At 53.2% G+C, this 24,578-nt stretch overlaps 1 protein-coding gene and 1 long non-coding RNA gene across 2 annotated transcripts; both read right to left on the reverse strand.

The window, feature by feature from the left end:
* Positions 1–504: 504 nt before the first annotated feature.
* Positions 505–1,919, reverse strand: ASPRV1 (aspartic peptidase retroviral like 1). Its single transcript, XM_004466045.3, has one exon. It carries the CDS (start codon positions 1,806–1,808, stop codon positions 1,032–1,034), a length of 777 nt encoding a protein of 258 aa, XP_004466102.1. The 5' UTR covers positions 1,809–1,919; the 3' UTR covers positions 505–1,031.
* Positions 1,920–16,860: 14,941 nt separating this feature from the next.
* On the reverse strand, positions 16,861–24,115 carry LOC139436762 (uncharacterized). The gene is made up of 3 exons (XR_011646127.1): positions 22,453–24,115; positions 22,274–22,359; positions 16,861–17,965 (listed from the first exon to the last, which is right to left on the reverse strand). It is a non-coding gene; the product is annotated as an uncharacterized lncRNA (long non-coding RNA).
* Positions 24,116–24,578: the final 463 nt, after the last annotated feature.

The following is a 24,578-nucleotide window of genomic DNA, read 5'->3' on the forward strand; positions in this document are numbered from 1 at the left end:
TCCTCCCACGGCTGGAGCCCCCGCCGCCTCCTCCCCTGTCCTCCAGAGCTCCCCGGCTGCCCCAGGAAAGTCAGCTCTTCTTGTCTCCTGACCTTGTTTCCTGCTGTGAAGCCCTGGCTCCCAGGGCGGGTATTAGAACTTCTTGCCAAGCAGATACTTTCCTGCTTGTTTATAAGAACCATAATTTTCCAATCCTCACCCAGGACATCTCGCAAATAACTTTAGGGTCACTTTTGGCTCTCAGGAGCAATTGGGTGCTAACATATTAGAGTGTGAAATGAATAGAGAAATTGTGGTTAGCTTAGAAATGATGGGAGGAATCACGGGAATAAGTGAAAATATTTGAGGCCGAGGCTGCCTTAAGGAATCCAGGCTACATGGTGTCTCTGCGTGGCTCCAGGCAAGGCCCATAGAAGGCACTCTGTAAATACTTGAGTCTTCCTCCACCCCCTCACGTCCACCCCCATTCGTCCCCAATCAACACACGACATGGTTTTTCCATGAATCAATCTTTATTGGGTTTTGAGGTCAAATAATTGAAGCCTTGGCACACAACTCGATAGGTTTCAAAATAAATGACAAGGAAATAGACATCGTGCAGGTCAAGACTCAGCAGACGCGCATCCCAGAGCAGCTGCGTCCCTGGCCTGAGGGAGCCAGGACCCGGCCCAGCTGAGATGGGCCGCGTGGACCTGAGCCACTCGGCAGGGAATCCGGGGCTCCCCCAGGCCTCTCCCAAAGATAACCATTTTGAGCCTTCTTCTTAGAACCTTCTTCCAGCCTTCGAGTCTCTGCCACCTAGAGCAGCTCGACAACCAGGAGCATGCTCTCTCCCGAGAAAAGCCAGCCTGCTCTCCTTCGCCTGTGCCTTTTCAGATGGAGGACTCCCCCACCAGGGGTGGGTTAGAGCCCCTGCAGAGGGAGGGGGAGGGAAAGGGGTGGTTGGAGAGGGTTGGCCAAGCCCGGCGCGATGTCCCCTCCTCTGTGGGTCTTCCCAGCAAGGCTTGGGGACGGTGCGGAGAAGGGGCCTCTCAGTAGGAGAGCTGCTGCTCCTTCCCTGAGAAGGCCTCCTCCTCTATGAGCTCCAGGTCAAACTCATCCTCCAGGGACCCTCCGACAGGCAGAAGGCGGAACTTCTTTCCTTTCAGGGTGCAGGTGCGGTGCTCGAAGTCCAGGACGGCGTTGTGGTCCTGGAGCAGGTCAGTGCCGATGATGGCGTCCTCGGCGCTGGCGTTGGCCACGAGGAAGTGCGCCTTCAGCTTCATCTTGTTCAGGGACACCACTGTGTCCCACACCCCCAGGATCTCCATCTCGGCCCCGTTGGCCACTTTGACCACGCTATCGAAGGGACGCAGAGTGTCCTTATCGCCCTTGGTGACCTCCTTCCACAGCTTGGGGTGCACCACGGAGACCTGGGCCCCCGAATCCACCAGGAACCGCACAGACACGTGGCCGATCCTCCCCTTGAGGTAGTACCCCTTCCCCATGCTGTAGGCAAAGACAATCTCTCTGGGCAGGTGGCTGTGGGAGTCACTGGAGACCCCGAAGGTCTTCAGGAGGGCCTCTTTCACCACCCCATAGTCTCCCTGGTCCTCTTGACCCAGCTCGTTGTAGACCTCCAGGGCGTCTCCCCTGAGGGACTCTTTCAGGAACCTCAGCTTGGTGACGTGGTCCCAATGGTTAAGGTCGTTGATGACCTCCAAGCGGTGCAGCCAGAGGTGCGGGGCTAGGTTGACTCCGTCGAAAGGCTCGGGCACAAAGGCGTGCTCCCGGCGGCCTTCCTGGCTCCCGGCTCGGCTCTCAGCCATGGCTCTGCTCCTCTCGGGAACCGCAGCAGCAACCCGCGCCAAGTAGAGAAAACACCAGAGCAGTGCGGGCGCAATCACGCTGGAGAGCGGGGCCTCGCTGAGCAGAGTGCCGCTTACCTGCCCTCCGCGGACAAGCAGAGGGGACCAGATGAGGACCGGCCTGCCTGACTGCTGGGTGCAGAAGCGGGCAGAGCCTTTTTGATGCCTGGCCCGGCCCCCGGGGCTCCTCGTTCTCCTTTGTTCTGCCAGCCCCGCCCCTCCCTGCCCCGCCCTCCTGCCAGCATCCCGCCGGACGAGCAGGGTCAGTGCCTCGCCCCCCGGCATCCACGCACCGGACCGGCACGGGCCAGCCCATGTCGCAAGAAAGGCCAGCCAGGGGCAGGGGGCCAACCGGGTCCCCTCTCGAGCTCGGGTCCCAGAACAACGGAGGAGGAAATGGAAGATGTTATGACATCCAGGAGTCTGTCCCCTGCCAGAGAGGGGTCCCTGGGCCTCACTGCCTGGTGTCCACTTGGAGGGGTCCAAGGAAAGGAGGCTGCATTCACTGAGCTCCTCCAATGTGCACCGGGCGGGTGTTTTTCATACATTCTAACCCAAGTAGGGTATCCTGTAAGATTCCCTGAGAGGCAGGTAAAGGAGAGCCCCAGAATCAAGAATGCACAGAAATAGTTCTCTAAATGAGTGATGACACATAGGAACACACACGTGCATTGTCCGTGAACTTAATTGCTGCAGTCATTTTCTACTTTTCGCTCACGGATCACACCTAATTCAGATCAGCCCTTTCCTGGGCACGGCCTCGCCCCGGGGGTCTTAAGGCCCTGAAGTGGGTCGGGGCAGACCTGGAAGGTGGGGGAGGGCACGAGGTGGCTGCGGGCAGGCCCCCTCCCCAGCTCCCCAGCGCTGCCTCTGCCCGCACCGGGCCCCTCCCCTGCCACCCCAAGCCCGGTCATTTAGGGAAGGAGAATCTGGGGAGCTCCACGCCCCTTGGGAGGACCACCGCATTGGCAACACCTGTGGAGACCGGAGGGGGCTGTGGGGGACCCTGCGTGGGGGTGATGGGCAGCCCGGGGCGCCCCGCGGACGCCCTCAGAGCCGGTCTTGAGTCCAGGCTGGAGGCCTGCCCCGGGCCCCGGCGGGGAGGTCGGGGCAGCTGCGGGCACCTGCTCTTCTGAGCCTGTTGAAACGCCACCTCCTCGGCGGAGCCTTCTACGCTAGGGTTGAGGGCGGCTTCCAGGGTTTGTGACGGCGTGTCCACAGCAGGACTGTCCCCTGCTGTGACCCACTGTCGGGAGCTCACACAGAAGCAGCCCCGGGAGGCCGGCCGCTGGGGCCTGCCGTGTGCTGTGGGCAACAGGAGCGGATAGGGACGGGGCAGGAGAGCGGGGCGTAGCTGCGGCTCTGCGGGTGCTTATCCTGGCCTCGAGCCTGTCCCTCGCCTCTCCCGGAGGAACCCACCCGGGCCCACCTCTGCAGGGTCCCAGGGTCCCTGACCACGCCGAGGACCCCCTCGCTCCTCTGGCCCAGCCCCTAGCACGGCAGGGGTGCCCCCCAGCAGTGAGCCAGCCGAGAGGCAGCCGGGCCAGGCCTCTCAGGGCAGCTGCCTGGCTGAGGTGGGGCCGCCACGGCATTCCAGGAGCCCTGAGCAGAGGGAAATGGGGTCACCGGGGAGCTGTCACGAGCAGGTGGGTCTCTTGAGAACGTTGCACAATAAAAATTTTTTTTAAAACCTGTATCCAGAGAAATGGCCCGGCCACCTGCAAGACCCAGAAGTGCCTTTGGAAGTGGACTCTGTGGAGGGGCTCGCAGTCCCTGGGTGGGCATTGTTCCAAGGCCCTGGGAACTGACCCCACGGCTTCCTGGTGTTTGTCGCCTCACACACCGGGTCCCCTGGGGGCCAGATGCCACGCCAGGATCGGGGTGACCAAGTAGGAAGCGGGAGGCGTGAGGTCAAGAGAGGGCAGAGGTGGGTGCCCCAGACCGTGGCCTTTCAAACCGTGGTGGTGGGCCCGGAAGGCAGGGCTCCCCTGGGCACCCGCGGCACGGCGCTTCGCTAGCTGGGGTTTGGCATTCACCCTGGCAAAGCCCCTTCACGTCCCCCCTGCCAGCGCACGCCCCGACGACCTGCGCAGCCCGAGGAGCTTCCGCGGCTCTCCCCAGGCCCAAGGCTGTGCGGGGTGAGGACTAGGAGGTTGGGGGAACCAGGGCTGGGCTGGGGGGAGGTCTCCGTGGGCCCCACGGGCAGGGGCCAGAGCTGATGGTTAAGTGTTCAGAAAGTTTGTGGCCCGTTGTTAAACCACTGGCAATCTGAACTCAGACCTGGCGGGAGTATTGACACCACAGGAATTGGCAAGTGATAAATCGGTACCACCTCCCCCCACACCAGTTTATCAGCACACCCCCGCCTGGGACCTCGGTCGCCCTTGTTGCTGAACCCCTGCTGCACCGCTGGGGCCCAAATCACCTCCCGAGCCAAGGAACCCGAGCCCCCCTTCCCGTCCCCGCCCCCAGGGTGTCCACGCTTCTAGGGCCACTTGGCTTGAGGCAGGTGGCCCTCTCGGGGAGGCCCCCCCGCCCGTGTCGGTCCACGCAGGGTCTCGCAGCTACAAAGGGCTCAGGGCTCAGGCCCAGCTGAGTTGGGGGGCCAGTCTCTGCCTCGGATCTGGAGCACGGTGAAGGTAAGTTCTCAAATTCCCTTAACCCTTGGAAGATCCCCACACACTGGGAACACCCCGGAGCCATTCAGGGACCATGGAATTGCTATGCTAATGGTGCTGATGAGCTGGCCGGGTCCAGGTGCCAGAGCCTCCTCCCAGAGCCTCGGCACTCACAGGTAATTATTGACGGGGTATAGGTATTGGGGTGGGCACACCCTCATTACCAGCCATTAGCGTCTCCTGAGTGTTCTCTGAAGCAGGCACCTCACGCTCGACCTGGAGGAGGCAAATCAGGACAATAAACAGGAAGGGCTGAGGGAGTCTCCACCCTCACACCCCCTCACTGGACTCCCAGCTGCCAGCCCTGCCCGCCAGCCCCGCCCCGCTCCCCAGTCCCCCGCTGCCCCTTGCCGCCTCTGACCCCAGGACAGTGGAGCAAATCCGGCAGGGCCCCAGGTGGTGGGGACCACCCGGCATCCATCCCAAATCAGTGCGCCCCCAGCTCCTGAGCCAGTTGGTGCTGCCTGATGACTCCTGAGGAGCACAGAGGGGCCCCGGGGAGCAGCCTGGAGCCCCCGCGTCCTGAGCAGGTAGAGGGACCAGCAGGGGAGCAGAAGGTGCTTAGGCGGAGGCGGCGGGGGGCTGGGGGAGATTGAGACCGAGCCCTTGCAACGCACAGGGGCGCCGCCGAGGGTCTGGCCTGGCCTGCGCCCTCCGGAAGGCCTCCCCGACCTCCCCGCACTCCTGAGGTCGCCGCCGGTCACCCTGGGGAGCTGGACGGAGAGAGAACAGAGCGGGCCTCAAGGGCCCTGCGAGGCAGCCCAGGCCGGGGCAGGAGGAAGGGGAGCCCTTGTCTCCAAGCTGCTGGCTTCCTGGGCCCCGCGCTTGGTGCGATGCTCCCTCCTGCTGCCTGGAAACGCTTCACGCTTTCAAGGAGCCCCCATGCGTTCATTTGCCAGGGAGCCCTGCACATCAGGAGCCAAAGCTGTCTCCAGCCAACCCGGTGGGGTCTTCTCTTGACACGTACACACTTTTACACCCCAAAACGCACTCCCACGCACCGCGCGTTCATCCCACACATATAAAACACGCTCCACGCACATCCCGTCAAGCACACTCCAGTTTCAGTTCAAAAAGGCTAAGGAATTGTATAACTACATGTGGAAGGCCGTCCCTGCCGGCCAGTTTCCCATATTCATTTGAATACCCATTTACTTTGAGTATTGAAATCCTATTTATTGGAGGCACCTGCTGTTTATTAGCCTCTGGGCACCCTGGCTGGTTGAGAAAACTAGGCGGGAGCGCATTGCTGTGGCTTCCGAGCAAATGAAAACAGGCTATAGATGTTTAACAGCGGAGTTTTGAAGAGTTTTAAGACCAATGTATACATGCAGCTGACCCATTTAGAGCAGCCCCCAGTCACAACGACGCCGCTTTGAAAGGAGCAGCGTGTTGTCATCCTGCCTCCGTTCCCGCCCTCCCTGTGGGGGCAAGGACGTGGGGGCCTCATTCTTTCCAGCAAGGCCCCCAGTTGGCTGCCCCACTTTTGCATAACCTCCCTGCCCCAGCCCGTCCTGAGGGCCCGTCCCAGGGTTGGAGGGAGGGCGTAGGGGTCGAGGGCACAGCTCCGTGGAGCAGGACCCCCGGCTGCAATCGGCTTCCGCACTCAGCCTCCAGGGACGGATGGCACCAGGATTCAAGCCCAAGGGCAAAGGGGTGAAATGGGCACAAACCTCATTAGGGATTCAGACCAGAGCCCAAGGAGGTTTGGGGGGCTCTGACCAAAACGAGACGTGTAGGGAAATCCGGGGCACCTGCAGGTTCCTTATTCCAAATCCCTGAACGCCCTGGCGCGGAGCAGGCGTGAGCCAGCGCTCACATTCCGTCAAGCCGAGGCCTTCGTTCAGCTTCTCCCTTCCAGGCCTCCTGGAATGAGCATCCCTGTCCCCGCCCCAGGACAGAGCCCTGCCGCCTGCAGGGCCCCCTCCCAGTTCTCCATCGTCCCAGAACCGCTTCCCATTCCGATCGTCTTCCCACCTGCCTTGTGCCCGCTGGCCCCTGAAAGCCCACCCAGCTCAGCCCACCAGGACCCAGGCTGCCAGCAGGCAGCAACATGCTTGGCGTGAGTCGTGGCCCTGGGGGCGTGGGGAGGCCTGATCCCACGCCCTGTCGCCACTGGGAGCCCTCCAGGCCGAGGGGCAGGGCCAGGCCCAGCTAAGGGCTGCCGACCAGCTCCCCGCAAGCCCCACTTGCCAAAACCAGTTCTTTCCCTGTTTTTATCTTTCCGTCAAATATGAAGATTACTCATTGTGTTCAGACGAACTTCGCCATCCCCTCCCCATGGCCGGGCCCTCCAAATTAAGTTCCCATCTGCTTCCCCATTGCGGGGGCTCCGCCCAGACCAAGCCGCGCCCCTTCCTGCCGGGTCTTGGCCACCCCTCAGCGCTGAGCCTGGCCAGAGGCGCTGCCCCTAAGGAGACCCTCTGCAGCTCCCCTTCTCCCCTCCTATTTCCACTGTCCGCTCCATTTAACCAAGTTTAGGAGTGGTTCTTTTTGTTTGTTTGTTTTCCCTTCTTTATTTTCTTTTAAATGTTAAATTCAAAAAAATATGAGGTCCCCATATACCCCCCACCCCGTCACCCCACTCCTCCCACATCTACAACCTCTTCCATCATCGCCGCACATCCACTGCTCCCGGCGAATGCATTCTGGAGCACCGCTGCACCACATGGACAGTGGTCCACATTGTAGTCCACGCTCTCCCCCAGGCCACCCAGTGGGCCACGACAGGACACACAACGTCCAGCATCCGTCCCTGCAGCACCACCCAAGACAACTCCCAATCCTGAAAATGCCCCCACACCATATCTCTCCTTCCGTCCCCCTACCATCTGCAGCCATCTGGCCACCCTCTCCACATCACTATTACAGTTTCTTCCCTTACTAGTCACAATAGTTAGGAGTGGTTCTTGAAAAACAGCTTTAGGGATCTTGAACCACTTTAACAAATACTCCTGCAGCTTATGAAACGTTCAGGCAATCAAATACAAATTGGGTAACCTCTGATTGCACTGGGGCTCAATGACACCAGGAAACTTGGCTTAAAACCATAATTAATTTTAATGATAAAAATTTGAAAATAATGCAGGTGAGACAAATGTGAAGGAGGGCTGTTGTGAGTACAATAGAGACTCGTCCTTGCTTATTGATTGGTTGATAGAAAGAGCCAATGGCACTTAATAACTGTGCTATGTATTAGAAAATGGAAATAAAAATATAATCATTAAAAAAAAAAACGAGGGCTCCAGGGAAGCCTCACTGAGGACATAATATTTAAGCGAAGGCACTGAGAGGATGAGGGGTCTAGATACACAGAGGACTTTTGTCCAACTTAAAGCACCTCAAAAGCCACTTTGAACCAATCCTAAAATAGTTTTAATTGCTGCTAATGATAACTAGTGTTGTGAGCAAGGAAAGCATATAAAATATTCTAGGCACAGGGAAGTGCTTCTCTTGAGTCAGTTGCCAACTTAACTATGCTCCTAACTTCCAGAAGACGGTGGGGGTCGGTGGGGGGTGAGAAGGGGTCCTTTTCTCTGGGGTTGAGGTGGTCTCTCCTCTTTACCATCTGGAAGAAGGCAGGGGAGGGAAGAAAGGGGAGAGGGGGAAGACAGTGGAGCTCTAACATGTATAGACATCTCCAGGTTCTTGGTGGCCGCAGCTTTGGCAAGCATTTACTGAGCACCTACTATGTGCCAGATTCCATGCTGGTTGCTGTAAATTGGCATAAGGCACTCAGAAAGTATGCAGCATAGACAGGACAGACAGTGCCAAATAAGTGGGTTGATTCAATTCCATGCATAGTTATTGAGGCTAACTGGGCCTCACGTTGAGAGATGAATCAGCCAGGAGCCTTACTTCACAGCATTCACAGAGGAGTGGGGGAGACAAAGACGAGAACCAGAGAGATAAGCGTGCGCTGGTGTTGCCCACAGTGGGAGACTTCTGGGCAAGATGGCAGTGGAGGGAGTGCTGGGCAGCAGCTGCCACGGAAATGAGCCCCCGCCACCCAGGAGAGACAAGCATTAAAGAAACACAAGGGGACCCAGTGTCAGCACTAAAGCCACAGAAATCCAAGCTCTTAGATTAATTCTTGTCTGCTCACAGACAAAAAGAAGGAGCGGGGAGAGGATTGGGAGGTTAGGGCGCTGGGGCTGAGCCAGCACGTGTGGGCACAGCAGACAGAGCAGCTCTGGGGGATGGGATTCATCTCTGGATAGAAGAGTCTAAAGAAACTATACGTAAAGTATGGGGGGGGGGGAGGCGCGGGAGCTCTGGTGCCCCCACCACCTCTGCCTCGGCTGCCCTTGCCAAGGGCTCGGGGCTCCCCACGGCCACACCCCAGGGCCCTCATCGGCCCCGGGGAATCTGCAGCATTTGCGCTGATGCTTTTCCTCCTCCATCTTCGCTGACCTTTGGCTTCTGAGACCCAAGTTCCCCCATCTGCTGCCTTTCAGACCACTCGCCTCAGTCTTTCGTGGTCTCCTCTCTCCCTGACGTGCCTCAGAAGTCACCCCGGGAGCTCTGTCTGCAGCTCTCTCGTTCCCTGCACTCTCCCTCTGCCAATGACACCCAGAGCTGTACCACTGGCCTAACTCTCTCCTCTGCTCCAGGGGCCGTGCGACCTGTCCACCTGGAGGGTCGTTTTCAATTCAACACATAACCCGCTCCCCGGACACATCCGCCTCCTGTGCTCTCTCCCTCGGCACCTGGCACCACCACCCGCGTCTCCAGAGTGAGGACGCGGGAGCCCCCCTCACGCCGCCCCTCTCCCACCCCCCCTCCTCAGGCTCCATGGCCAAGTTCCACTCCCCACTCCTCCCGGGTGTCTCCCTCCCACTTTCCCTCTTCTCCGCCGCTGCCCTAGTTGAGGCTATTGCAATAGTTGCCCTACAGGTCGCCCAGCCTCCGGCTCCTCCCCTCCAACCCCCCTCCCGGGACCGCGGGAGTCATCTGAAGATGGGAGTCCAAGCGTGTTATTTCTCTGCTCCAGATTCCTGCACGGCTCCTCAACACAAAATAAAATCTCCGACTCAACACAGCACAGAAAGCCCCCTCCTTCATTCAGACTTCCCTCTCTACCAACCTAAATGGCTCTTAGTTCCCCCAGATATGACAGGCTTTCTCAGGTCTTTTCACATGTCACTCGCTTGGCCAGACAAGCCCTCCCCACATCCCTGCTCCCCTGGGAAACCCCAACCCTCCCTCAGAAGTCAGCTAAGGCATTGCCACCTCCAGGAAGTCTCCCTTGATTTCCCATGCAGAGTTAGGGGGTCTCTTCTTTCAGCTGCCATCACACAGGCCTCTCTGAGACGAGGGCCTGGGCCCTCTCTGAGTGGGAGCATGGGTACAGCCTGGGTCTGAAAGTCGTGGTAGTTCTGGGTCTTTGCTCTGGGCGTACATCACCCGACTGTCATCCAAACCCAGCTCTCATTCACCCTTCCTTTTCCCATGAAGCGCGGCCTGATCATCCTCAGCAGTAGCTCTTGCCTCTCCAGCTTCAGATGCCAGGCCTAGCAGTGTGTCATTACCTGGCAGACCAGTGGCAGTCCAAGTTTTTATACTTTACTGTGACCACAGAGCAATATTTTTCATCATAATTCAGTACACATGTGCTTTAAAATGTTATCCATATCTACCCACAAATATATATATATTATACTTACATGTATATTATAGCTATATGCACATATTGAAACAGAAAGTATTCACTATGAGTAATATACTCTGTTCTTTTCTATTTCACTCCACATCATTTTCTTCCTTATTTCTATGCTAGTAATAATACACTCAGTTAATGTTCCAGTTACTAACTGGTCTTGTTCCGCCCTTTCCAAGCCTCCTCTGCAGTCAGTGGGAATCACTGAGGCTTTCCAACAGGGGAACAACTTGATTTGAATGGTAGGCTACGAGGGTGCAGATTATCCAAGGAGCAGGATCTGTTGTTTTCGTTTTTTGTTGTTGTTTTTTCTTTAGGTCCCGGGGCCAGGCATTAAACCGAGGACCTCGTATGTAGGAAGCTGGCGCTCAGCCACTGAGCCACACTGGCTTCCCTGAGTTGGCTTTTTTGCTTGTTTGCTTGTTGTTTGTTGCTTTTAGGAGGCACCAGGAACCGATCCCAGGACCTCCCGTGTGGGAAGCAGGCACTCAACTGCTTGAGCCACATCAGCTCCTCGGACCTGTTGTTGTTGTTGTTGTTATTTTTGTGGTACAGTCATTGCATTTGAGGAATACATTTTGGAGCACTGCTATACAGCATGGATTATAGTTTACATTGTAGTTTACACTCTCTCCCAGTCCATTCAGTGGGTTATGGCAGGATATATAATGTCCTGCATCTGTCCCTGCAATATCATTCAGGACAACTCCAAGTCCCAAAAATGCCCTCATGTTACACCTCTTCTTCCCTCTCCCCACCTTCAGCAACTCCAGTGGCCACTGTCTTCACATCACTAATATAATTTCTTCCATTGCTAGAGTCACAATAATTCTATAGTAGAATACCAGTAAGTCCACTCTAGTCCATATTTTATTCCCCAGTTCTGAGGACCTCGGGATGGTGATGCCCAGTCCACCTCTTAACTGAGAGAAGGCTTCAATTCCACATGGCTGATGAATGGGACTCTCCTGCTTGGAGCTGTAGACTCTCCTGATTCCTTGGTGTGGGGGTTGTCCACTCTAACCTCCTTGTTAGCTAACCTGGGTAAGTCCAACAAACTGGAGAGTAGGTGTTGCAACTCTGCTGAAGCTCAGGGCCCAGCTGCCACATGAACAGCCCAGAGTTTCAAGTCTCCTGGACATACACCAACCCCAGTGCCAAGCACAGGTTCAATAAAAGGGACAGAAGAGGCATATGTAGAGAAGTCACATCTGAGTCCAACTCCATCACACTCAGGAGCACAAATTCCAAAGTAGGGTCCACTGGCAAGGCACCAAACTCTGGAGCCATCTGCCATGACCATAGGACCTGGGTGTCTCCATAGCCCTCAGGAGCACCACTACCTGGGGTAGTATCTACTTTGGTTGTCTATGAAGTCCTGCTGCATAAGCAGGGCTCGTGATTAAACGCAACCTCTCTGATGACCTCCCGACTCATTTTGAAGTCTCTTAACCATATAAACTCATTTGGCTTTACCATTTCCCCCTTTTATTCAAGGTCTTTTTCCAGTTGCATCACCAGTCAGTGCTTGGTAGTAATCTCTTGGCTTCAGGGAGGCTCATCCCTGGGAGTCATGTCCCACACTGGGGGGAAGATAATGCATTTATATGCTGAGTTTGGCTTAGAGAGTGGCCACATTTGAGCAACATGGAGGCTCTCATGAAGTAACTTTTAGGCACCCTGCAAGAGTAGGCCAAGTTGAAATTTCAAGTTCAAAAGTCTCATGAGCATCAGTTGTCAGTATCAAAGGCCCATCATTGGACCATTCTTTTTAACTGGTCATTGCCCCTGTACTTGGGGGATTGTTGCTGTTCCATTGGCGAATGTGGCAGAGCTCCCCAGGATGGGAACCCAGCACTCCCTCAGTTGTTGTGTGAATCTTTATGCACTTGTCAATACCCAATGAATATCCAAACATATCTATATACCCTATGTGCCTGCTCAGGGAAACTCCCTCCCTTGCATCCCCCATCAATGACACCCCACACCAATGCCCCTTCTCTGCCATAGTTGAACCCCTCTGTGATCCAAAACTTTCTCAAAAATGAAGCCTAATATATTGCCAAATTCAATTAATAGGAAATGAGATAGTAATGATAGGTTTAAACACAAGAAATAAACTACATAATAATTTAGAAAAACTAAAATAAAGTTTAAAAATTGGGGAATTAAAAAATGAAAAATATTATTTAAAAAAATTTTTTTTTGACATTTTGCCTTTCATCGCTATAAGATGTGTTATCTTATATGTACAGGGACAATTTCTTCCATTTCTTCCTCAGTGTCTTACCTTTTTTTTCATTATGTCTTCAAAGAAGTTTTAGGTCACAGTAAAGTCACATACAGAATATAGGAGGCTCCCATATACCCAACATCCTCCCCCTTTTCCCCTTTCCCTATTAAAGATCTTTTTACATGTGGATGTTACATTTGTTACAACTGATGTACAAATATTGAAACACAGCTACTAACCATGGTCAGTAGTTTACATTACGGTTTACATTTTAGACCATACACATGGCCTGTATTCATCATTGCACAATCATGCAGAACACTTCCATTGCCCCCTAAAATTCCCAATCTGTCGTGTTTTTTCCTCTAGCAAAATACCCTAAGAATGAATTACTAGAAAAGAAAATAATAATTAAAAAAAAGAAAAAAAGCCAAGACATAAAAAATGCAAGCCCCGATTTTTTATTATTAGATTCAGGAGACATTGTGGACTGATGACAAGAATTGGGTGGCAGAGTGTACAGGAAGTGGGTAGCAGATTGGGGCGAGAGATGTCAGGGCATTTTGCCAGCCCTCTGGACACCCTCGGATCCTTGGTATTTGGCCACGCTCTCCCTGCTACTGGAGCAATTTGAACTTTTTTGGGGGGGCAGGTGTATGTTTATAAAACAATCGTGCGGACAGTACAGCCTTCCCATATGCTCCCCTACACACACAGCTTTCTCTGGTATTAACATTTAGCATTAGTGTAGTACATTTGTTACAACTGATGAGCAAATATTATTATAATTATATATATATTTAATTTATATATACTGTAGTCCATAGTTTACATTAGGGTTCCCTCTTTGTGTAGTAACAGATCTATGAAGTTGTATAAAAACTTTTTTTTGTGGTAACAAATATATAACCTAAAATTTCCCCTTTTAACCCCATTCAGGTATATAATTAATTAAAGACATTAATTATGTTCATGATGTTGTGCTACCATCACCACCACTTTTCCATGACCCTGAACAGAAATTCCGTCCCATTAAGTATTCCCTACCCCCACCCCTGATAACCTGTGTTGTCAGAGTTTCTGACTCTGGATTTGCATATTCTAATTATTTCATGCTCGTGACAGCCTGCGAACAATTCGGCTTTGCATAGTCTGAGGGGGCTTTGCAGAGGAGAAAGGCGCCTCTTGCAGTTTCCTGGTCCACAGAGCCTGGCCGTGGCCTTGGACCCACGACCTCACCTTTCCAAGCCTGGATTTCGCTGGTGTGTGTGTAAGTGTGTGTTTAAATAAAACCTGCTCCCGCAGCGCTCATTCTGATTCTGCTGTCACCCAGGCGGGCACCTGTGCTCACAAGTCTCTCGGGCTCCTCCTCACCCTCCTGGGGCCCTGCTCCCGGCCCCACGCAGCCTTCCCGGGTAAACCATCCCCCTTCCTCCCAACTCACTTCTCTGCCTCTTGCTCTCCGCAGATGACTCTGCCTCTTTCTTGAGAGATAAAGTGGGGAGCCTCAGCACCCCAACCCCTCTGCACACCCCCTCCCACCCCCAGATCCTCCCACAGCTACATCCTTTGCCTGTCCAGGCTAATCCTTGCACCTGGGCCTCGCATACCCGTCCCTCCTCTCTCTCCAGAGTTGCTCTGCATCAGTGATTCCCTCCCTCTTCTGGGAAGTCTTCCAAAGAGTCAAAGCTCCTGGTCACTCCTCAGCCCACGGCCATCTGCCCAACAGTGTGTTGGTAAATGTTTAACAACAGGCTCTCTGCAGAGGAAATGGATGCATATATGTGCATGCAGAACTTTATTATAAAGTGTATCGACAGTAAGGATATTTAGCAGTTTACAAATAATAATCAAATACACAGTACACGTTGTTGTAAATTGCAGGCAGCTCATTGACTCTTTTTTAAAATATATTTCTCTCCTCTTCCCTCTCCCAGTTGTCTGCTCTCTGTGTCCATTCGCTGTGTGTTCTTCTGTGACCGCTTCTATCCTTACCAGCGGCACTGGGAAATTTGTGTTTCTTTTTGTTGCGTAATCTTGTTGTGTCAGCTCTCCATGTGTGCGGTGCCACCTGGGAAGGCTGCACTTTCTTTCATGCTGGGCAGCTCTCACGCGTGGGGCTCCCCTACGCGGGGGACACCCCTGTGTGGCAGGGCACTCCTTGCGCATATCAGCACTGTGCACGGGTCAGCTCCACATGGGTCAAGGAGGCCCAGGATTTGAACCACGGACCTCCCATGTGGTAGACGGACGCCCTAACCACTGGGCCAAGTCCGCTTTCCTCATTGACTCTTACAGAGCACTTGCATTGGTTTTTGCTGAGCTCTGGAATCCACCGCCAACCCATGGCTGGTACTTGACAAATGTGTGTAGCTCTGACCTGACTGTTGGTTGATATTTTTGTTTGCCTCAACCAGTGGAGAAAAAAAAAGGGAAACGATAATATATGTTGGTGTGTCAATTGCCTGAGCACCTTTTTTGCTTCCAGTTTTTGAAGACTGAAAGAATATTTGCTCAATTTTTCTGTGCTGCTCGAAATTAAACAGCTACAGGCACAACATGTATTTAAGTTTAATGTGCATTGTTAACATTTTCTCCATAACTTTCTTAAGACTAGTTGGTCAACAAAACAATAAATGAAGCTCTGGTTTGTAATGTTGTGCCAATTTCCCCGGTGGTAAATATTCCAACCATGTCTGATTTCAAGCTACTAACACGTCACTGAAGGTGGAATTAGGAAGAGAAGCACAGTAACACATTATATAGCATTTCCGTGCACACACTAGATGTAAATAATAGTAAAATAATTAGGACGTGATGAGTTTTGAGTATCTAGTACCTTTGGTCTTAATACACTTTAAGTAGACATTTATACAATTTCAGTTTTTAATAATAGCTGTGTTTAACCACTAGGTTACAAAATTCCTGAAAATTTAACAATCTGCTTTTGGGAGCTGGTGTGATCTGGCACCAGCACACCCCTGGATCTGACCCCTCACCCAGTTCTGCCTTGAATGGGGCCCTCAAAAAGCTCTCCAGACACCTGATGGCCACTTCTGGTGTACACTTATTAGGCCTTGCCTTTTTTTTTTTTAATTGTTTTTTTTTTAAAGGGCCCTTTATTATTATTATTTTAAAAGGAACTTTAGATTACATAAAAGTTACATCAAAAATATAGGGGATTCCCATATACCCCTCCCACACTTTGCCACATTAACTATCTATCACTAGTGTGGTACACTTGCTACAACTGATGAACACATATTGAAGCGTACTAACCATGGTCTATAGTTTACATTTTGGTTTACACTCTACCCCGCACAATTTTATAGGTTTTGACAAAATGTCTAACAGCCTATATCCATCATTGCAATGTCATGCAGGACAATTCCAATGTCCCCAAAATGCCCCATGTTGCACCTGTTCTTCCCTCCCCCTCCCCTCAGAACCCCTGGTGGCCACTGCCTTTATATCAATGTTACAAGCTCTTCCATTGCTAGAATAACAGTAAGTCTACTTTAGTCCATAGCTGCATCCCCCTTATGTTTGTTCATTCCCCAATCTTGAGGATTTGGGATGGTGATGTCCACTCTGCTTCTGAGGAGAGGGGACTTAGATCCCAGGGGGCAGGCCTTATAAGCAACACTGAACTCATTTTCTTTCCCTCGCACTTGCTCCCTCAGGGCCGCCATCTTGGTGAAGGGCTCCACCATCCACCCGGGCACCCACATCAGAAGTCACGGTGCCCCCCACCCAAGTCACCTGTACACCTCCCACCCCTTCCAATGCGAGGGCACAGACATCCAGACACCTCTCAAGCCGGGCCCTGCCCTCTGCACCCTGACCACGCCCCCATCACCTGGACCACTCATCAATCCTACCCAGGCTCCCACTGCCTGGCACTGTCCCTTCCTATCCACCTTCCTCAGGGCATCAGAATCACTCAGTATGTCTCATACTGGGCAAAGTCAGGCTCCCGGGCCACCCAGAGCCCAGCAGGCACCTTCCTTATCCCTTGTCCTGCTTCTCCAGTTCCATCTCGTACATTCTGCACTCCCACCCTGTCTCCGGCTGCAGACCTACCTGCATGCCCCTCTCCCAGGCCCCGTGCCGGCACATGCCACTCTTGGTCCCTGGGATGCTCTTCTCCATTCAGACCCCTGCTTCCTTTGGACTCACCTCAAATGATATTTCCCCAGTGAACAGCAGAATTCATTCATTTGTTCATTTGCTACTAATATTTATTCTGTCCTGACTATGTGCTAGGTGCTGGGATGCAGAAATGGGCCAGGCTCTAGGAAGGTTCTGTCTAGTGAACAGGGCAATAAGCTCCTGGTAGACAGATCTGTGGAGAGAGCTGGGGAAGAAGAGAAGAGGCACTTCACTCAAGCTCCTGGGAGTGGGACCCTAGATCTGTGCTTTTTTAAAAAAAAAAAAAAAAAAAGATTTATTTATTTATTTATTTCTCTTCCCTTCTCCCCCCTGCCCCGGTTGTCTGTTTTCTGTGTCTATTTGCTGGGTCTTCTTCTTTGTCTGCTTTTGTTGTCAGCGGCACAGGAATCTGTGTTTCTTTTTGTTGCATCATCTTGTTGTGTCAGCTCTCCATGTGTGCGGCACCATTCCTGGGCAGGCTGCACTTTCTTTCGTGCTGGGCGGCTCTCCTTACGGGGCACACTCCTTGCGCGTGGGGCTCCCCTACGCGGGGGACACCCCTGCGTGACAGGGCACTCCTTGTGCGCATCAGCACTGCGCATGGACCAGCTCCACATGGGTCAAGGAGGCCCGGGGTGTGAACCGCGGACCTCCCATGTGGTAGACAGACGCCCTAACCACTGGGCTAAGTCCACTTCCCTAGATCTGTGCTTTGATAGAAGGATAGCAGTTAACCAGGTGGGGTAGAGGAGGGGTCTCCAGGGAGAGAGGGGCAGGTGCAAATGTCCTGAGGCATGAGATTGCAGAATACCTTGGGAATTTCATGTGATGAGACTGGCTGACCCTTGACAGCTCAGAGGAGCCAATAGGGGAAAGCAGAGCCAGATCCAGAAGGGTTTTAATTGGCACGTGGAGAAAGTTCCATCAATGGTGACGCTGATAATGGCGAAGGCAATGGGGAGCAATGGAAGGTTTCTCGATACAGAATCACAGGCCTTTCGGAAATATCAATTTGAGGGATAGAAGGGAGAGAAATGGGGTAAGAATGAAGAAGATGGGTTAGGAGATGAAATCGGCCGTGCAGGTAAGAAATGCTGAAGGCCTGAACCCAGAGAGCAGCGCGCGGATGGAGAGGACCAGGCAGGCCCAAGACTTCAGCTGGCAGCAGCGGCAGAACTTGTGACTGTCCAGGGGGTACCAAAGGGATGCCTAGTTTCTCGGCTGGGGGACTTGGAGGCGGTGGTGGCACTCGGGGGTGGAGACCGTGGAAGAGTAGCTTCGTGAGGCATCGGTGCGTTCACCTCGGGACGCGCTGGGCTGGAGGCGCACATGGTACATCCAAGTGGAAAAGTCCCCTCGGCAGGTGGGATTGGAACCTGGACTTCAGGAAAACACCCTGATGGGAAGAGGGAATTTGGGAGTCATCAGCATGCCAGCATTTGGGAATCTTCTCCCCTACGAAGAGAAGAGGGCTGACACAAACCCCAAGGACACAGGGGACTTAAGGGGCGGGCAGGGGAGGAGGAGGCTGAGAGGAAGGAGCGGAGTGGGAGAATGGCGTCCCAGAAGACGAGAGAAGAGAACGGGTCAGGGAGGAGAGGGCGCCTAGCGCAGGTCCAGTATGACAAAGTCAGGACGTGCCCAAGGAATTCATCAGCTCAGGGTTTCCTGGTGGCCTAGATGGCAGAGAGTGAAGGAAAGAGTGGCCGGTGAGGAAACCTCAGGGGGTGCGGGGAAGGAGATAGCTGGGGAGCTGGGGTGACGGCTACAGGGGCAGGGGCAGCACAGCGGAATGGGGAGGGTCCCCAGCCAGCTGTCAGGGTCGCCCCGGGCAGGAGAACCGACTTTCCTGGGGACGCGCAGGAAGAAGGCAGGGCGCAGAGCCCCAGGAGGGTGAGCGGGACAGTTGGATTCTCCGGGCTGCAGATGCCAAAACGGAGTTAGAGGCCAAGAGATTTATTGAGCGGGGAGAGAGGGCGTAACACCTGTGAGAGATAGAGGGGAAAGGGCTCGGGGGCAGGCAGGGGAAGGGCTCGGGCCCGGCCGAGAGGCGCTGGCAGGAAAGGGCTGGGGCAGGGGCAGCCCCAGACAGGCGCTGCCCGTCAGGAGCCGCGCAGGCCGCTGCTGCCAGCTCGGCGGCCCGACCCCTCAGGCGCTCTCTGGCAACGGTCCCCTGCCCGGGGGCCTCTACCTGCTCCGTGTTGGGAGGACAGTGGGGAACACGTGGATTTCTCTGGGGGAGAACAGGGAGGAAGATGCGGAGGCCCGAGGCGGGGCTGAGCCTGGAGGCGGTGGCTGGCGGCTCCCGCCCTTCTGGAGAGAGGAGCGCGGCGGGGGTGGAGGCAGGTCAAGGGCAGGTCAAGGGCAGGGGCGGGAGGGCGGAGGGAGGGGACCCGGCCTGGGGCGGGAGGCGCCGCCCGGGGCCGGGAGCCCGCGGGCGGGGAGGCGTGAGGCCGGGCCGCGCCGGCTGGAGACGTGGGATAGACTGCGGACGAGAAGGAGGGACGGAGCGGGGCCCGAGCTGTTGCCGTGCAGGGGAGGGACGGTCCTGCCGTGGCTGATGGGTGGCCGAGGGGTCCCCAAGCTGAGGAAGGCCCGAAGCCCCGAGCTCCGGCGGGTTCTCACGCGGGTCACACCCGCCGGCCGCGCTGCGACCCCGTGTCCGAGCGCCCCCCGAGCTGCGGGGACAGGGCGCGCCCCCCACACGGTGCGCGCGGAGGCGTGCGCCCGGCGGGCCCCCGGGAATAGGCTCAGGCCTGACCCTCGGGCAGGAGGAAGGAGGGTCAACGCCAATCCCAGGCCGCAAGGGCTCCAAGCAGCGGCGAAGGCCCCGGCCGCAGCCCTCGAGGGGCGGCGCTCCTTCCCGGGGGAGACGAGGGTCTGGGGGGGCCGCGGCCGGTGTTTAGCGGGGGACGACCCTGTATGGAGGGGCTGGGGGCAGGCTCTCCAGAGGAGGCAATGGCGGGACCAAGGCGTGCCAAGGAAAGTGGATTCCAAGGTAAAGTGTCCACAGGATGGAGGAATAAAGTACGGATTGGAGTGGACTTACCGGCATTCTACTATAGCGCTATTGTGACTAGTGATGGAAGAAACTGTAGCATGGATGTGGAGACCGTGGCCAAGAGCTGAGGGCAGGGAGAGGGAAGTAGAGGTGAGATGTGGGGGCATTTTCGGGACTTGGAGTTGTCCTGTATGATATCGCAGGGACAGATGCGGGGCATTATATATCCTTCCATAACCCACTGAATGGACACTGGATGTAGTGTGAACTACAATGTAAACTATAATCCACGTGGTGCAGCAAGGCTCCAAGATGTAGTCACCAAGTGCAATGGATGTGATGCAATGATGAGGGAGGTTGTTGATGTGGGAGGAGTAGGGTGGGTGGGGGTATGTGAGAACCTCTTATATTTTTTAATGTAACATTTTTTGTGATCTACGTATCTTCAAAGAAAATACAATAAAAAAATAATAAAAGGTAAAGTGGAGGGATTGTGGCTAGAGCAAGGGCCTGGCCTCCAGCCTGCACTGCCTCTCAGCTTCCCTTCCTCATCACGGCCCAGCCACATGGCCAGCCCATAGGTTTCTGAAGGGGCACAGCTCCCCTTCACCACAGGACCTTTGCACATGCGTTTCTTCCCCCTGCCTCCTTCCATACCCTTTAGGGAGCCGGTAAGTTTGGAAAGCACCCAGCATTACTTGTGGGAAAGGTACATTTGAATTTGCCAAGAGAATTCACTCAGCGAGGGGCCAAGTCTGTAGTCTTCTCCCTGTGATCTTGGTAAAGTGTAGCCAAGCTGAACTATAAAGTGGAAAGGAGTGGACTGAGAAGGAGACGTGGGCCAGGCATATAGCAGGGACTCAAAGATTATTTGCTGAACGACTGGCCAGATGAAAGACAGGGCCAGACCGGAGGCTGCTTGTTTATTTGGCCCCATTCTTACCCCAATGGTTGGTGAATTTACTTTTTTTTTTAAAATAATACAATACTGATTTTAATTTTTAATTTATATCTTTCTCCCCCTGCCTTGTTGTTTGTGCTCACTCTGCTCTATGTCCATTCATTGTGTGCTCTCTGTATCTATTTGTTCTCTCTTTAGGAGGCACGGGACACCAAACCTGAGATCTCCCAGGAATTTACTTTTTTTTTAAATGTCTTTTTTTTTAATATATTTTTTATTTATTTTTAAAAGATACAGAGATCACACAAAATGTTACCTTAAAAAATGAATTGACTTTTGACTGGGCTGAGCCGGGGTAAATTTCCAGATGGCCTTTGGCCATGGGCTTATGTGGGAGACCACACACCTCCGGGCACAAAGGCTTGCACCTGTCCTTGCTCAAAAGTCAGGGGAAGTTGCTAAATGGACCAAAAGAAGAAGCACGGTACTTGCTGCTCCCCCCACCACCTCCAGCTGTTGCTTCACGGAGGGTCAACACAGGCAAGATAGAAATCTGTCCGACTCATAGCTCCAAAGAAGCATGAGTTAGAAATGTGACCCGACCGCAGCTGCCCCACCCAGCCCCGCCTCCCAGCCGTGTGGCCCGGGAGATCACCTGGCCCTCTGCACTGCAGAGCAAACGCGCGACCTCGGAGGCCTGTGCCCTTTCCTGGACAAAGGCCGAGGGCTTTTGTTCTGAGACTCTGCTCTGATCTCTCCTGGGATCCAAATCTGGTTCAGTTCTGGTTAGTGAGACGAGGTGTTTCTTCTTCTCTGACAAGTCGCAGGTGAGCCACCAGGGATGGAAGCCAGGACCTGCCGAGGCCCCTCGCCACCTGCAGGGCTTCCGGGAGACGCCGCAGCAGGCAGCTTCCTCAGCCCAGCCCCACGCCTCCTCCCCCAGCCCCCCCCAGCCCCCCGGCCCCTAGAGCCTGCCGGCCACGAGGGCCCACCGTGGGAACCAGAGGAGAACTGCACGGCATGCCCCTGGATACCCAGCAAATCCTCTCTGGAACCTGACGCAGGGCCTTGCTCAGATGTGATTTAAAAATTTTTTAAATTGACTGCTTGCAGGAACTATGTGAATGAGTGAACGAATAAAGGATGCTGACCCTAAAGTCAGGAGCACCCAAACCCTGTCCACTTCTGAGTTAAGAAAGTCCTTCACCAGCCTCCAGCCTCTCTCCCAGAGACCCCTCCTTCCCCCTCCCACTCTGCACACTACACGACGTCTCTTCTCCACGGGGGACAGTTCTCTCTTTCCACACTTCATTCCCACTCTCCTCTGTGCAGATCACCCCATGTGAAATTGTCCCAGGATCGAAAGTGCTAGAATACAACACACAGCGCCTCCCAACACACACACACCGGAGGAGCACAAACTCAGCGAAAATGTAGGATTTCCATTTCACGGCATCTTTTTTTTTTTTTTTAAATACGGAAATTCCCAGTGTCTCAGGAAAAAATCACAACCACCTGCCAGGACATATCGAAGTAAACAATATAAAGATACTGGCAGTCAACCCACTGTGGGTGGGAAATCACCCAGCAAGGGGATCTGCTCCCCATACAATAGTTCTGTCATTGTCTCGGGTCTTATTCCTGCTTCTCCAACCATATTGTGAGGTGCACCAGGGTAGGGGTACTATCAAAAGACACCGGGCGGAAAGGCAGCGGCCTTCAGGCCCAAACCCAAGACTACCTCCAGGTAGCTGTGTGACCTTGGGAAAGTTCCTAACATCTCTGAGTTGCAATGTTTCTACCTGTACAGTGTTTCCATCCGTACAACTTCTTTCTTGGACTTCCACTGTAGCTCCACAATGTCTTGCCAGCACCTCCTGGGAAGGGCCTAGTAGGCAAATGGGGAAAATGGCTCAGCATGATTTTTGAGTCAATTCAACCCGCAACCTGACCTAAGTTAAGATTTGGATAAAGAAGTTACCGTTTCCCAATGAGTTCCTCAGGAAACTTTGATGGCACACATCTTTGGAGGTCACAAGGTCTTGGGATTTCTCCTTTTCTGTGGCCAATGTTTAGCCCAGAGGGTGAAGGGGAGAGAGGAAATTAGCAGGAAGCAGGGAAGGAGGAAAAGATGTGACAAAACCGCTGAGGAGCTGTGGGTGTCCCTGTGAGCTGTGCTGTTCGGGCTGTCGGGGCGAGCTGCAGATGTGGGTTGTGACGCATGTAGATCCGTGTCTTCCCAGAGACCGGACCCAACCCAGACACACACCAGCCCATGGAGGGAGCGGCCAAGACACGCTCAGGTCACCTGTGCATGCACAACTGGCCACGTCCAGGCCCAGGAGAAAGGAGGACGGCCTCGCGGGGGGCATGGCGACAGGGCCCGGCCTGCGGGCCAGGCAGCGGCCCCGGCACCCTGAGAGACGCTGGCCTTCATCCCCCCACCCTCTCCATCTCTCCAGGACTCAGGAGGACTCCGAACCCGGGCGTCCCTTCAGGGGGGATGTTCCCAGACGGGCTCTAAGGAAATGCATTCGTCCCGGGACGCTTGTCTTCCGGGTCCTCTGCCCAGCTTAGTGGACACAACCCAGTGGGCTGGAGAGCCTGGCCAGCGCCACCCTCGCCACCGCGTAGCTTTGGGAAAGCTGCTTCGCCTCTCTGGACCTCAGTTTCCTCCTTCACAAAATGAAAACAATAGGATTGATCCAACCAAAAATGATACAGATTAGATGAGATAAAGGCCAGGAAACACCAAAGTAAAAGAAACTCTTGCCCCCTCCCAGGCAATGGCAAACTCGAGGACGGTGAGTGCCCACAGATGCCTCAGAGATCAGCTGACCCAGGTCCCAGGCCACAGATGGGGACGCGCGGTGCTCAGAGACCACGGGGGGCTGGGGACAGAATTTGGAAAAGTGCGTATCTTCCGACTTGTCAGGGAGCCCAGATGACATTCTCAGAGGTTAGTTAGGGTGTAGATGGTTGCATTTTCCTTTTCTGTTCCTATCCCAAGAAGGTGTTAGATCTGTCCTAAAACCCAACCTTGACAAACTCCCTACAGAAGACTGGGAAAGAAAAAAAACAAAGAAATACAACTGGCCACTGAACATATGAAAAAATTCATATGAACATAGGAAAAAATTCTGTAAACTCACTAGCAATTAAGAAGTGGCCACTCACACCATCATAGCTGCTGTTATGTCTGTTAAGTTGGCAGTGTCTTTTTTTTCAACCTTCTGCTATTGGTGGGAATATAAAGTGATATTCTTTTCAGGACAAGAACTTTAAGATTACATATTCACACATATAGGTACATACATAGACACAAGCACACATGCACATGTGTCAGAGGCCTTAAAAATCTTCATACCCTAAATATATCCATATAACATGGTATCTTGAATTGGATTGTGGAAAGGAAAAAGGACATTAGTAGAAAAACGGGTGAAATCCAAGTGAAGTTTGAAATTTAGCTGATAGGGCTGTACCAATATTAATGTATTCGTTTTGACAAACGTACCCTGTTAAGTAAGATGTTACCATAGAGGAAGCTGGAAGAAAGGCATACCGGAACTCTCTGTACATCTTTGCAACTTTCCTGTAAATCTGAAATTATTTCAAAATAAAAGGTTAATTTAAAAACAAGTTCACGCTCTTTTACCCAGAATTTCACTTCTAAGATTTTTTATCTCAAAATGTATCAGAAATACAAATGGAAACCTATGTACAAGGTACTGCATCATTTGTAATAACTGCAAAAATTTGAAAATTGTCTACATGTGCAATATTCGAATAGCAGATTGATTAAATAAGCTATGATGCATCCAATGATGATATAATGTGGCCTGAAAGAATCACATTATAATAATATTTATTAACATGGAAAATGCTCACAATAGAAGATAAAGTAAAAGAATTAGGATACAAAATTATATAGAGTTAAGCTTAAAACACATGTACATAAAGACAAGGAAAAACACCAATATATTAAGGATAGTTATTAATGGGTCATGTAACCAGAGTGAATTTACTTTTCTCTGAAAGCATATATATTATAAATTTTCTACAATGTATATATGTTTATTATCAAGAAAAACATATTAAAAATCC

This window comes from Dasypus novemcinctus, chromosome 17 (assembly GCF_030445035.2).
Source record: "Dasypus novemcinctus isolate mDasNov1 chromosome 17, mDasNov1.1.hap2, whole genome shotgun sequence".
NCBI lineage: Eukaryota > Metazoa > Chordata > Mammalia > Cingulata > Dasypodidae > Dasypus > Dasypus novemcinctus.